Source organism: Corvus moneduloides, chromosome Z (assembly GCF_009650955.1).
Source record: "Corvus moneduloides isolate bCorMon1 chromosome Z, bCorMon1.pri, whole genome shotgun sequence".
In the NCBI taxonomy this organism is placed as follows: Eukaryota; Metazoa; Chordata; class Aves; order Passeriformes; family Corvidae; genus Corvus; species Corvus moneduloides.
In genome coordinates, this window is record NC_045511.1 from 24,756,053 (window position 1) to 24,771,700 (window position 15,648).

General features: G+C 43.0%; 1 protein-coding gene across 1 annotated transcript; it reads right to left on the bottom strand.

Annotated features, from left to right (window-relative positions):
• Positions 1-435: 435 nt before the first annotated feature.
• On the bottom strand, positions 436-1,892 carry S100Z (S100 calcium binding protein Z). The gene is given in 3 exon segments (XM_032095165.1): positions 436-594; positions 1,753-1,829; positions 1,832-1,892. Coding segments are annotated over 3 exon segments (297 nt in total).
• Between the last annotated feature and the right edge of the window lie 13,756 nt (positions 1,893-15,648).

The following is a 15,648-nucleotide window of genomic DNA, read 5'->3' on the forward strand; positions in this document are numbered from 1 at the left end:
GAGCTGCAAAATGAGATCATTATAAAATGACTGAAAAATAAATTGCAAGTTTTACGTCTCATTCCAAATTTTTTCCATTCAGGAAGTATATAAGTAACATTCCCATGCCTTTTGCTTTCCACTGACATTTAAGAAATAGAAGTCTCAACTCCTGCCAAATGATCTGTAACCCCAAGCCCTTGACCTGGGCAACTGATAAAGGCATGTTACAGATGCAGGGAGTGCAAAGACTGGAAATATCAAAAGCCAGACCTCAAGTAATGTAAGCTGGCTATGGTCCAGCTTACACCAGCTGCTGATCAGCTCCATAAATGTCTTACAGCAGTAACAGCTGGAGGAATGATGGTTTGCATTCACTAAACACCAGTGAGGGCTACCTAACTAGGCATGCTTTGCTTGTGTTTGTGGCCAGGAGATTGATTACATCGAGGATTTTTAAAATCCCTCTTTCTTTAGCTGTTCTTCAAAGAAACTATTACATGCCACAGTCAAAGTAGCAGCCAGAATTACAAATTCATTAAAATCCACTTCATTGTCCTTATTGGAATCCTGGTCATTCATAATTTTATCAACCAGGAGGGGGTCCTTTTGGCCCTAGAGAGAAAGAAAAGTGACTTAGCTGTACAGATCTTGAATGTGCAATTCTGACACACCTGGCAACACTGCTATGTTATGAGACTGGTGTTACTAAATAAAAGGCTGCATCAAATATGCACCTGAACAGTAATTATATCTCTAGTCACTACAGCATCAGAAACTAAAGGCAGTGCAACCCTTAGAAGGAATACAGGTACTAAATAGGCACTGAAATAAATCAAACAGATTTTAGGAGATGCTGAGCACAGATCCCTTTTGACAAGATGGATCTGTGAAGTGCATTTCTCTGTATCATTCCTCAACAAAAAATACTTAGATTTCCAACAGGCTACTCATAAATGATCATATTATATATCCATTCATCACATTCAAAGATCTCTGGTTGGCAAACAACACATCCTATTCAGTGGCTGCAAGAGTATTGAATCTCATAATAATAAATCAATAGCCAAGATTAAAAGAAAATCCAATTCAAGGAAATGGATACAATGTAAAAAAAAATCCGGTGGTCATAGGGTCCACAATAATTTTTACGACTAAGAGGATGCATAAAAACATTATTATTAATGCTTATGATTCCATAAAAGCATCCATTCTGTGCAATGCAGAACATAACAAACATGCAAAGAGATATTCAGATGAGCAGCTTATCATTGAAAGGATTTTCTTAGCACCTCTCTGCAGGGCACACAAGCAGCAGTACTGTGTGGCCCGTGTGCACAAGCTACTTTCCTGTCTCATGAGAACTGGTTGCTGCATTTAATTCTTTGATGGGCTTATCTATGCCCTACTATGAAAAACACACAAACAAAAAACTAACTGGACTGTATTTGGTATTGATTTTGCTACTGCTTCTAGGCTGGCCTAGCCCTCCTGCTCAAAAGCACCATGGAGTATACAGAGCTCCAGTACCCATCTCAGCTGCCAGTAGTACATGGGAGGGCACTGGGGCTCAACCACCCTCTGAAAACACATTTCTGAAATGGGACATTTGACATCACGTTCTTCTGTACAGCTCCACGAAGAACTGTCAGCTGAGAGACTGTGACAGGACGGGCCTTGCACAAGGAGATGCTATTCCTATCCAAGCACTTGGATAGCTGCTTAACCCACCCATGAAACAGTCACTCAGGAGTTTCAGAAGCTGCATCTTACTGAAAGGAAGTCAGTGAGCTCACTGGTGAGAAACTCCTTGAGTTCTCCTTTACTGAGCTTATATCTGTCTCCTTCTTGCCAGAGTAGTGATGGCAAATCTTGATCAAGGTGTCCATTGCATCCTCCAGTTGTGTGGTCATAGTAGTGCTGTGGGGCAAAGATACCGTCACTGACATTGCACAGGAGTCAAACCAAAAGCCAGTCTCTGGGAAGGAAAGGAGGGCCAGATGGAGACAGAAATTGTTACCAGTACTGAAAAGTTGGGCTTTCAGCTGATCCATCTTGTTGGCTGTGTGTGAGCAAGGATGCACTATATAAAAAACCCATTGTCCTGAACTCACACGCAATTGCTTCAAAAAGGTAAATGGAAAGGAAGGATTTTTATTTAAGAAAATGATCTACTGTGTATCCATTTTATAAAGCTACTTCAAAAGGAAATCTTTTATACCCATAGCAGAAAATACAGGAAAAATGAAGCCATACCTTCTTACCTGCTAATTTAAAAATTTTCCCAAGAAAATGAGTTTGACAAATTCCATCTGCAAAAGAGAATGTGCTTTTATACAGAAAGATCCACACCGGTTTAAAGATGATCAGAGGAGGATCACCAGTAATAAGGACAAGTATCATCTTTCAATTTATTTGGTCTTGTTTGCTTGGGCTGAGCCTTTTTCCTATAAATTGTCTGCAGTAAATGGATGTGAGCTGGACACCCCCAAGGTTTGCCTCACTTGAGCGTACAATAAGAAGGTACACAGGGAAGCAACACCAAGAAAACGGATGGAAATACAATTATATGCAAAGTAGTGGACCCAAAAAGTAACTTAAAGGAGAAATCAGGTGTAAGTGAAAAATTATGATGAATAAGCTGTGGAGAAAGATTAAAAAGCCAGAAGGCACTTGAGGGTAGGACTGGAGTCCTTAGCAATATCATCATGCAAAGGTTAAGACTTACCTGTTTTACAGGCTAGCGGAGGTGCACACAAGAAAATACCCAGATCTCAGAAGGTGATGGTCACCCTCCTTTCAAACCCCTGCACAGGCTCTTGTTTATCAGGTTGAGAGGGTGGATTACACACATAGAGACAGACGTATAACCGTCACAGGGATGACAGGTCTTCTGTTTCCCTCTGCATTTGCCTATTCTGTTCAATAAAAGCCTCTTGCTGTAACTGGGTCACTAAAATATTCACCAGGCAGAGTAAAGGGCTGCATTTGGAACACGTGGGATACTTTTTATCATTTGACCTTTTACAAATATGCCCATTCAGGGTCTTGAAGGTCAAAATTAGAAAATGCTAGCAATCACCAAATCGATATGAAACAACTTTCCACCTTTTTCAAAAGAACACTTTCTAATCTGTCTTTCAGCATTTCTAGAATCTAAGTGCCTCAGTGCTGGCAGCCAGAGTTCAAAGGTACCTGGGTACCTGGGGGTAGGCATGTAGGTGAGTTTGCCACATGTCCCTTGGGACATCTACTTGAATTGTCAGGTATCTCCATACACCTAAAACACTGTCTCTTGCCAAATGAAATTCTTACTGTAGTACTTGTGTCCTCACGAGGAAATCAGGGAACAATTTTCAGTGGAAGGTGTGCCTGGAATTACAGTGTACACTGAACAACAGACTTGGCTTCATTTTTATAGCCCTGCACAACAACTGTAGCCCAGCATCTCTCTCTGAATAAATGACCTTGCCCCAGAAAGGCAATAAATGACCTCTGCCCCAACCCCAGCAACTCACTGATGCTGGAAGTGATTGCTGAGGGATGCAGGAAACAGCAGCTTCATTGTGGTAGGGCCTACTTACCACCCAAAATAACAAATGACAGACACATGAAATGAAAAACTGCTTGTGAGTTTGCTTGAGGGTTTGCTTTCCCTCAAGAAAGCTGCACACACATGTCCAGTGAGCACAACTGTGCAGATGAACAGGGGACAGAGCTGCAGCTTCTTGTTTCATTCCAGCCAGAGGGAAAGAGAATGAGGTGGGCATTGTTTTTAGCTCTGAAATTCTCCAAGCACTCCTAATTTTGAGTACCAACATATATCTCGGCCCACACCCCTCCCTGCCTCCTGTGCCTTCAGACAAGTTTCTTCTGCCTGTGCTGTTGTGACAAGTCTGCACAACCTGAGGGGTCTTGTGTGGGCCTCTGGGACAAAAAGGAGGGAAGGAGGGGGTGGAACACTAAAAATACTGGATCCCAGTGGTAAGAGAAGTGACCATGTGTAAAGTGTCATTTCCAAAATAGGCAGGCTGTTCTGGCTAGAGGTCCCTAGGGGCATACATAGTGCTGTGTGCAGGACATCACCTCCAATAGCCATCCCTGTGGCCAGGAGTCCTCACCAGGGAAGGGGCAAGCCAGTGCTCAGGGACTTTTTATAAAAAGTTAAGGTGGAAACCAGAGGAACAAGAGGAGCATAATCTCACCTGGAGTCAGAGGAGAGCTGGGGAGGAGAGCTGCCCTCTGTACCTCTTCTGTGTTTCGGAAAGCTCATGGGTGCCTGATTTTGTACAGGAGTTGTCCCTGTGCTCCTGTAAGCACTGGGATCTAGCTGGATCATATAGAGCATATGAGAGAAGAACATGAGTGAAATCAGGCATAGCACGTCTCTCCCACTCAGTTCTGGGAATCCTCTGTGTCTGCAGAGGAGAAGAGAAAGCATGGAGCCCCTTACGTAGCTACAGCCACAGGGTTCTGTCTTGCCTGTGATTCACTAATAATTGTAACTATTGCTCAGAAATATTATCCAGATAAACATCAAAATACTTGGTTGTTTTTCGTTGTTGGGTTTATGTGGGTTTTTGCCATTTATTCAACAGCAGCTTCACCCACAACCAGAAAAAACCCACAGCTGAGTCGTAACGTAAGCATGAAATCCTTCTGTTTGTCTATATATTATTACACTGATCCTCTGGCTAATGAATATTGCAAAATAATTATCTAAGCAGAGTCTACAGGAGGTACAACTTCCAGGAAGCAGGTGTAAACTTTCAGAGCTGCCATCCTCAGGACAGAATAAAGCAGGGTTTCCTCTATTATCTCCAGAACATCAGCTCAATAACTTATACAGCGATATAATATGTGCAGACTCTCTCTATAGCTACTTTCAGGCCAGCTAATTGTGTAAGAAACCTTCTTTTCTACACTAGTGTGTGACGTACACAGGGAGCAGCTGCACTGAGCTTGTTTGCCAAGGGGTCCATGCAATTTGCTGTGTCCAGTTCTTTCCCCCCTGGCTAGCGAAATCCTGCCAGTGGCTCCAGTGACAGCAGCTGTCTCATAACTTCTGTGAAGGCAGGTGCCAGGAGTGTCTACTCAAAATTAATGATTATCAATCAACTGTTACATGCTTCCTCATCCAACACTCCAGCACAATCTGATTTAGTATAGTATCTAGTTGGCACTGAAGGTAACTAAAATCAGCACAGAATGCAAAGCAGTTCAGTATCAGGCCAAGACCCGACTCTGTGTTAGCAACCACCATTCTCCCATTGATCCTCACCCTGCACTCTGGTTTCCAGTAGGTTAAGCACAGGAGCAGCACCAGACGTGGTTGACAGAGGATGCAGGACTGCAGCATGCCTATAGACATGGTGAAGGATGGTGCCTTCCTCGTTCGTTACCAAACTTTGTCCATCACAGCCTGCCAAATCACAGCAGTGTTGGTGGGAAAGAACCTCTGGAAATGCCTAGTCCCACTGCGTGCTCAAAGCTGCATAATCTCCAGCATCAGACTAGACAGACACAGTTTTGTTTAGGTAAATACTAACTACCTCCAAGGACAGAGATTTCACAAGTTCTTGGGTAATCTGCTCAAGTGTTGCACTACCTCTCTGGGGAAGGTGGCTGCCCTAATATTCAATCTGAGCATCCCAAGATACAGTTGAGAGCATTGGCCCTTTTTGCACCACCTACCACTACCACAAATACTTTGACTTTACAAATTTCCTTCAAATAGTCTTGACTCCTCACTCAAACTCAAAACTAAACCTGAAAGCACTATAACCCTTGACTCATCCAATCCATTTCCATGTTTTACTGTCCCCTTCATGTTATGTCCTTGACCCTTATACACTGTCCCAACTACACCTTTCCGATGAGTATTTCAACATTAAAATGTGCACTGTGGAAGCAATGGCTGTCAGAAGGGGAAGGGCAGAGTTTTCACGGGGCCCGGCACAAAATCTCTCTAAGGCTGAATTCTGTCATCTTTTCTCAAGCAAGTTATAGGCTAGCTAGGCTTATGCAATGACTCAGTCACCGTGACTTCCAGAAGATGGTCAGAGGGCTGGAGCACCTCTCTCAGAAGATGATCAGAGGGCTGGAGCACCTCTCCTGTGAGGACAAGCTGAGAGACTTGGGGTTGCTCAGCCTGGAGAAGAGAAACTCCAAGGTGATTTAATTGTGGCCTTCCACAGCTGATAAGAAGGCTGGAGATGGACTTGTACAAGAGAATGTAGTGACAGGACAGTAATGGCTGCAAACTGACAGAGGGTTGGTTTATAGTCAATATAAGGAAGGAATTCTTTTCTGAGAGGGTGATGAGGCACTGGCACAGGTTGCCCAGAGAAGGTGTGAATGCCCCATCCCTGGCAGTGTTCAAGGCCAGGTTGGATGGAGCTCTGGGCAACATGGTCCAGTGAAAGGTGTTCCTGGCCATAGCAGATGAGTTGGAACTAGGTGATCTTTAAGACCCCTTCCAAATCAAACTGGTCTGTGATTCTGTGATTTCACTGGAGGTTGTTGAGAGAAGTGGAGGTTGTTCCTTGCCCTGTAAATCTGAGAAAGGACCCAACAAGCAGCACTGTTTCCTTTTATTTTAGTTAGGGTAGTGTAAACATGCAGCCAGCTGGGAGGCTCTATGGCACTGCTCCTCCCCTCCTACTTGGACATGGGGCAGTCAGACCATAGGCAGAAAACCTTATCACCGGTCTCGGCTCCTCAAACAAATGAGCAGAGGTCTTGAACTCAGACTTGTTTGAAAGCAGTCAGTCTTTGACGTAGGTCAGCAGTCTTCTTCCACAGCTAGGAAGGAGCTTCGACTTATTCACCAGGATTTTTCCTTGATCTCTTCTTGAGACAACATGACACAAGCTGCCTTTAAGCCAGAGCATTTTATAAAGTGCCATTCTAAGCCACAGTAAAATACTACTCAGCTTAAGTGTGAGAATCTTGTACTTTGGGCATCTGGCTTTCAACATTTGCCAGAATGCATGTGGGGAACATTTTCTCAAAAGTAATTATTGTGCTGGGAAAGCAAGTCAGCCTCCCACCCACATCCTGTCATTATTTATTTTTCCCAAACTCTTACAGCTCTTGGTATGCACATATTTTGAATCAGTGTTGTAACCCCAAAGTGGGAAAAGGTGAGATGGGAAGCAACACTGCAAGGCTCATAAGGACATTTATACTACACTATAAAAATCCTATATTGGATTAGAGCCTGGATTATACTGGAGAGTGTATTAAATAGATCAAGGAATTTATGAGACTTACATTTGAATCAGAAGTTCTTGTTAAATTGTAATGAGCATTTTCTCATTTTAGGATTGTTAGCATTTTCATAGGTGGTTTGTTTCCATATCTGGGTGGCTGATTGATATATTTATTTACATCAGGAATGTCTTCCTCCCCTACAGGCTCCAGATCACACCTTCAAAACTGTTTTAACTGCTGTGATCCCAGGGGCAGCAGAATAGCAAAGAACAGTTAAATAAATGTCTTGCTAGGTGCTTTTAGCAGCAATTTTTTGTGGTTTACTCTCTAGGTATCTTTTTTAGTGGGTTACACTTCAAGGGCTGCTCAACTGAAGTGTGTACTTATATTCTCTGTTGAGTCCTGTTTTGAACAAGTCACACACCTCTTTTCCAAATACATAAATGACTTTTTCACTGAAGTGTCCAGATCATTGAACCCTGCTTGTTCAGATAGTGGTCATTTCTCTTGTGATATACACTTAGGACACAAATTGGAGCATTGTCTGTAATTGAGGTACTGACTTCAGTTACCACCTATTGCTTTCTTCTCCTCCTCATAGAAAATTGCTCACCATTTCCTACCTCTGTGAGTAACCATTCACTACTAGCCTGTGAAGGCAACATCAAGTTGTATATGAATGTACTGTTATCTGTAAAATAGTGTAGAAAACTTTCATTAACTCTAAACTGGAGTTTAGGAGTATTTCTGACTACAGTTCTTTCTTCCTCTTATAGCTCTGAAGTAGACGCATCTATCCATCTGTGTATCAGCCCAGAAATGTATGACTTGAATGTTGTCTATCTATGCCCAGGAAGGAGGCCAATACTGTGTAATATATCCCAGAGTAGATGGAGAGTCTGAGCCAGCTGTGGCCCAGGTAGTGGCAGAGGGTCCCGTTATAGAGCAGCCTGGTAACAAGAGACCAGGCACCCAGCCCCAGCTGGCAGTGGCAGCTCACATTACTGCTGGTACTTGGCAATACATCACCATCTGAAGAAAGCCAGGACACTCATTCCCCTTGCATCAGATCCACTGATCAGTAGGGAAAACCCACCCCTTGGGCATACGCTGGTTCTGACTGGCTCATGTTTTTTCTAATTCCAACTCATATCAACATGCAGCAGCCGTCATCCTAATTCTCTCTGATGACCAGTTCCTTCCACAAGGTTTTTGCAGCTAGGTTCAGCTTACGTTTCATAATTACTGGACCTCTCTTTGCAGGGGGTGGTCGTGTGTCCCAGGATGGTGAGCAAGTCACCTACCAAGTTGTAGTGGTTAGAAAATTGTACACAGATTTTCCATGACCCTAGGTGGGTTGTTGAGTTATTCCTGCCTCAGTTCCTCTTTCCTGGTTTCCAACTACTCATACAGCAGCTGTTACTTTGGGAATGGGACTCCAGGGCCTTGTGTGACTCTGCTGCCAAGGAGCATCTCTGAGCAGTGAGGGCCCCTGGCATTAGTGCCTGTGCTTGGCTATGCCATGGTGTGTGGGGTGCCCACCACAGCTCCAGATGCAGAGCTCACCACATTGTTTCCATCTTCTCTACCCTTCCTGTGAGATCATTTGCAGATGACCCACCTCCAGGTGGGCTCCTTTGCAGATGACTGGCAAATAAACTCACACCTTCTTCATCACCAGTGCCAAAATAAATATTAAAAGATGCAACAAAATTAAAAAAAACATTACAGATGAACTTGATTCAGTATTTCTGGGCACTACTGATGTTAAATCAATATAGAAAAATGAAGCAAATATAGTGTTCTCTTAGTCTGCGCGTACGTAAGAAAGGAGGAATAGTCTTTTGGTCTGGGGCTGCCCCTTAGTGTCCTGCTGAAGAACTGCTGTCTCCAGATCTCAAGCTAGCAACAACTGCCAAAGCTGCGGGAACCAAGGGAGATAAATTCCCACCTGTCTGCTCCAAGGCACACGTGGATGTTTCACTACTGCATTACTACATTAAGCTCTGTGCAGTGGCCAGCATTGTTAACAGCACACCAAACAAGAACCATTATCATTAAAAATTACAGAGGAAAGAAATAACCATTGCACACAGCCTTGTTAGCTAGAGGTAAAAACTGCAGAGAATTTAAGTACTTAATACAGGTCAGAGTTAAAATAATGGGGTTTAGGCACATGATTTGCTGAAGTCAGGCTTTATATTCCACTAATGGCCCTTAACAACTCATCCCAAACTTATCACTCACAGAGGGGAAAAAGAAAGTTCAGAAGCACTTAAGGTCAATGCTGCTGTTTGGAGAGTAAATGTAAGAAAAGACTAGAGTAATGTAATGTTCTCCAGAACTGTTACGGGAGCATTGTGCGAATAACCATGAATTCTTGTCCAAGTGCAATGGGATCAAGAAACCTCAAGAGGGCATCGAGAGCCAGTAGATGGTGAAGGTATAGCAGGAAGGCTTAAAAAAAGGGTAAGGCCATAGCAGGAAGCCTAAGTATTTTGCATGAGTTTTTACTATAGTGGAGCTTCGAGAGGTTCCCAGAGGACGGAAAAAGAGATATGTTGAAGGCTCTGTCTCAGTCTGAAGTGAAGGTAGAAGATGTTGTAGGACAGATCCTCAAAACAATATGTAACAAGCCAGGATGGGATGGAATCCATCTGTGAGCTCTAGGGCAACTTGAAGTGGATGAAAAATCAGAGCCTCTGGCTCAGGACCACAGCAAAGAAAACTGGCTGGTACAATGCTAAGTGCTATCTAGAGAGCTGATGAACATTAGGTCTGCTGCCATGTTGGATAAAGAGATAGAGACCCACCTGAAAACCAGAAGGATGGGAGCATGACTAAACACAGTACACTGGGGAAAAGTAAAGAAGAGTCATAATGCTAATCTGCTGGCACTCCCTGAAGGAGTACATGATGAGTGACCTCCCTGGTTACTGCCTACCTTGTTCCCAGAAGGCAATCCTCACTCTTAAGGAAATTAGGCTGCCATGGGATACAATGAAAAGAAAATGTCTAACTGAAAGAAAGGTAATAAAGAATAAATTATTGGGTTTTACAAGTGAACAGAACATTCAGTGGGGTCTCACAGGCATATGTTTGAGCCAGTGCTACTCATCATAGTCATTGGTGATTTTGGAAAGGAAAGGGGAATAGATGGGTACTTTTTTTGTTGTTGATGCAAGTTATACAGAGACAGAAGTTAAAGTTCCGCAGTGAAGGATGCAGAAGGACCTCATGAAATTAAGAGATACTGTGTCAGATAAATTCAACATAGAATAAACACAAAGTGTCATGGGCACATTATAAGCTCTGAGTTTTCTATGAGAATTCATGAGAGAGATCTTGGAGCTACTGCAAGTGAAATTGGTGGTCCAGTAGGAATCTGAGAACAAATAGGACTAGGAAAGAAATGGAAAACAACAAACCAGGGTTGTTTTTATGCCACTAAGTTAAAGGGAAGCCCATTTATTCAACCCTTCCTTCCCTCTGTAGGAAGACCTGGTGGTCTTCCTGCCTTCATCTTACACTCAGCACAGCAGAATTAAAAGAGCAGCAAAGAAACAACTTCTTTGTTAGAAACAGCTAAATACTCAAGACATTTCAGCCTGCAGAAGTATGTAACCAGGAATGTTGAAGAATTATGTATACTCAACAGTGGCACAGAGAAGGTAAGAAGTAATTATTCTTGGTGCTTACAGTACTCCCTGTATGTTCTTACAGCTATTAAAACTGCAGTTGCTCTGAGGGATCTGCTTTAGAAAAGTGAATTTCTGATGGTACTAGGAAAGAAACTGGGCCGACCCTACAGGAGCAATGCACGTCTCAGCGGGAACCAGCTTCAGCGTTAGAGGCTGATGTGAATTAAGAGTCAGAGACAGATGTTGTTAAGGTCCAATTGATGTAATTGTCTTTAAAAGAAAAGGAAATTTGTTGGTTGTTCCTGGTTTAATGAACACCATAAATGGCCAGAAATACAGTGCATGCATGTGCAAATCAAGAACAGCTGAGATGGTGGAAGTAACAGAGAAAGTCAACAGGCATCATTTCCTCTTTGCTCCTTAGAATGTAGGGCTGCATGTTTTCTCTCCATTTGGAGGAAAAATTGATAATGCACTGTTCTGTGTAGATATACTCAAGTGTATCAGCAAGATGCACCACCCGTTCTGTTGTGCCTCCATCCCTCCCTTTGCAGGGCAGTAGCAGGAGCTCCGGCTCACAAAGCCCTGGCAGGTACCTCATGCAAGCCGTACCTCATGCAAGCCGTACCTGGCCAGTCAGGGAGTTCCTTCATGTCAAACAATGTGATGGCCCCTGGGCTTCCTGTTGGTCTCCTGGCTCACACCCTGGTCACACACTGCAAATCTCATACCACAGTCCTGTGTCAGCTGGCATGTCTGGTGCTGAGAGGTTGGTAGAAGCCCAGCATGGTGACAGAGAATGCACTTGCAGTTGTGTGTCCCTGCAAATAGCACAAACACATTCTCCAGCCTTTGCCAGCACTTGCTGGGTACTGCTGTTCTGATCCCTGTGTTTCACTTCTCCTTGCTGCTTTTATCCTTGCTTCTGCATCTCCCATGAATAACACTTGAAGCCTTTCAGCCCCTGCATTTGTAACGGTTCTCCCCCGGGTCTAGCAGCCCTCATCACATCTCACTCTGCAGCATGAGTTTCCCTTACAAGGCTGTGTATCGTTTCCCATCATCCTGCTACAGGAAACCTGCTTTTTGTGGGTGATCAGTTAGCACATTTTCAAATCTACTACATTAAATACACAAAATTAGTGTAAACGGAACTGGTTTCAGCAAACACCTTCAGTGCATAAAACCAAAGACACAGATGTTGGAAGAGACGAAACAAACACAGGTGATTGCAGAACTATTACTCAACCAATACACATCATGGTTAAAATATGTCATCAAAATTTGGAAATAAACTGAAATAAAATCACCAAAGTGAGTTAAAATGGGTGAGTAAAAGTTTTGAAGGATAGAAAGCCTAAAAGCAATTACACTGAAATGTACACTATGTCCCACTATAAATAGCCATCATGTCTGCTGTAGAAAACAGAACAATCATCCACAAATCCACTGCTCTGTTGCCATCTGAAAGGATGTTTTATTGGTCTTGCTCCACTTCCCAAGTACCTCTATAACAAAGCCTTGAAAAACCTTGAGTTACATTCACAGCCTCCTCCTCATCTCCTTCCTGCCATGCTGAAAAGTATTGCACCTTTTATCAATGTGTCTTCTCTTTACTTCAAAGAGTGACGTAACAGTGTTTAAATTCTTTCTTAACCACAGGACATCGTACAGGTTGCATTCAAACTCTGTGATTGCAGTAAGCTCTCCACATCTGTTATCCCTGAGAGTTTAATAACATTATATTGTACCTTCTAAGAGGCATACATCACTGTGAAAAGAAATTCCTTCATAACCAGAATCATATGAATTTCTGTTAGTTTTTCAGATATTTGAAAATACCAAAGTCCCTGATCTGTGAAAAGGAGAATGTCTGTGACTGATATAATGTGCAACATTTTTAATTTTTGCTTTTACTTCCCTTGCAAGTATTTTTTTTTGCCTTTTTTGCAGTGATTTTAGAGTGATGTTAGATTTTACCTGTATGGAAAGTCTTTTCCAAACTAACTCTTTTGCCATAGTTTAAAGGTTGTTTTGAAGTTCATTGTCACTCTGTTATTTCCAGTGAAAGCAAGACAATGCTCTGACACATACGCAGAGACTGGTGTTAAATGAGGTTTTAGATATACTTTTGATGATACAAAGCACTACCATCCCTGAATTAAAAAGCTTGATGATATCACCATCCCTACTTGTTCTCTTTTTCTAGAATAGTCTGGTTTCTTGGGGTAATTGGCAGATATAAGAGGCTGGTGAGTTTGCAGGAGCAAGTTCATGCTACTATCTTCTTTCCATTGTGTTGAGTTGGATATTTAAATACGTTCATTTTGGAACGAAAGTGAAAGTATCCTTATTTTCAGAAAGAAAGAAGCAATCTCAAATACTTGAGGCTGTTAAGACTCCTTGGAGTCATACTCTGGCAGAAGTGAGGCAGAAACTAGTAGTATATCAGTACTGACTTCTGCCTTAACTGTACAGCCCTCTAATTATGGTACCTTTATTAATTACACACATTATATCTTCCAGTGGTCATTGAAGAAAGAGTAACAGTCTTTTATTCTACGGGTTATCTATGTAAAATTATGCCACTCACAGAATTTTCCAACAACCAAAATTACAGATGTTGCTGATCTGTGGAAAGTTCCTAAATGACATAAAGAAGTATGTAGATTTTTTTTTTTCAGGTAACTGAGTCCAGGCATTCCCCACTCTTCATGCATCAGGTCATGGTCAAGAGAAGTCTGAAGTAAAATGAAAGACAGATGCTCTCATTTCATCTAATGATGCAATCCCACTAATGGGACAGGTCCAACACTCTCAGTTGTTCCTGACTCACCTGACATCATGGGTTGCAGCTCAAGAAAAGCATCCCAGCCTAAGTTCTGCCTATGGTATCAGAGAGAAGAGGACTTGCAGCATCTTGCAAGAGTATTGCAATTCCTCACTGAGGAAGATGAAAGGCTGGTAAAAACCAGTACATATAAGGCTCTGCTTTTGCTCAAAGATTGACTCCTTACTAAAGAAGTACATTTTTTTCTGGAGTTCACTTTTGTGAAGCAGCCTCAGCCACCACCCTCAGCAGCACACAGTTATTTGTAACTACAGTGGCCATGGTAAATATGCATTAAGTTACAGGTAGAAGTTGCAGGTGAAACAACATTTCCACAATAGAAAGCTTCACATGGGCTCAGATGCTCTGGAAATAAAGACAAAAATCAGCTATCACTGACAAATTTCTGCATGTCATAAAATTCCAGAAATCTAGGGATTACAAGACCTAGACAGCACAACCTCTTCTTGCTCAGATATGCTTATGCTTTGAAGATTTGCTTTCAGCAGTGGTTTAAATCCAAGAAAAAACCAAAGGAGACTGAAAGGTATTGTGAGAATATTCTGCTTCAAAAGTTACACTCCAGGAGCCCCATATCTCCCCAGAAATCTTCTCCCCTCATCCCAAACCTAGCAAGGATATTAAATATCACCTGTTAAGTCCTTCTTCTTCTCTTACAACAGATATGTATGTGTGTTTTGAAATGGGGAATTACAAAATAAAGTGCAACACAAAGAAACAGGATTCTTTCACGCTTGAGTGTTTGTTAAAGAGAATGTGCAGTAGCAGTTAGAAGCAGAAGAGGGAGCCTTTAATCGCAGAATCAGCTCTTTTTGCAGATATTCAGAATGATTCAGATGATGCTGTATGTAAAATTCTTTCCCCAGCTGATGATCAGAGCTCTCATCTAGTTCTTGAATACCACCGACCTCCCTGGGCTTGGGTTGACAGCTTGGTTGGCTTGTGACATGTACCTCTCCCCCTTCGCTGAGAAGCCATGGTCCTGCACCATGCCGTGTGCCTTGTCCGGGCACCGTTTCCCAACCCTGCAAGTCTCCTGAAGCTAGGAGGCTGATATGCAATGGTGTGGGCGTGATTTCAAGGTGGGCCCTCTACTCCATGGAAACACCGAGAACCAAGGAGCTTGCATCTCTGACTTCAAGTGCAGCAGCTTCAGCTCCTCATGGTGAAGTGGGTGCTCTGGGAGGAAGGAAGAAGGCTGCTAGGCATGATGAACTGCCTTCTGCATGTGTCTGCATACTCATGTAGGATGCTTAGATAGTGAAACAGAGTTGTGTGTCTTGAGTCCACTCTCAATTACAAACTGTGAGGAGCTCTCACTTTGAAGAAGAAATGAATGTCCCAGCAAAAAGGTACCATGAGCTCATGCTGAGAGAAACTGTGCATCAGCTGGCATAGGATGTGTGCCACATGCACACTAGAGTGACACCGTTACCTGAACAAGAACGCAGATGGTCTCCAAGCCACAATGCCCTGCAGAGCCCGGCTCTTCCCCATCACATCTGACAGGTTTGGTTCAGTGTCTTTGGGTGCTACAACCAGCAGTGACTCTAGGGTTGGTGTTCATACTATTGTTTAAACTTAAACCACACACAAAAGATAAAAGGCTCTTGAAACAACAGGGCTGCTGACATCTCTCCTTTCTAAAGACCTGCTATCTTGATTTGAGGTGTAAGCAGTGGAAGCCACGACCTTAGCAGCAAAGTCAGGCACTGCCATTTCCCCATGCCTGGAAGAGTTATCTCCACTCTGTGCTACCCCGTATCCTAGAGACAGAACCTTCTCTATCCACCTGCCCACGCCCTGCTATAGCAGAGTTACCAAAGTGAAGGTAGCTGGGGTGGACTCTCTCTCTCCCCTCTCTCTTGCCATCTCTTCCTCAGCACCTTCTTGGTTCCTGCTGCAGAATTTGATTACACAGAGTTCACTGTGGGCTGACTTTTGCTGATGCTGGAGCAAACT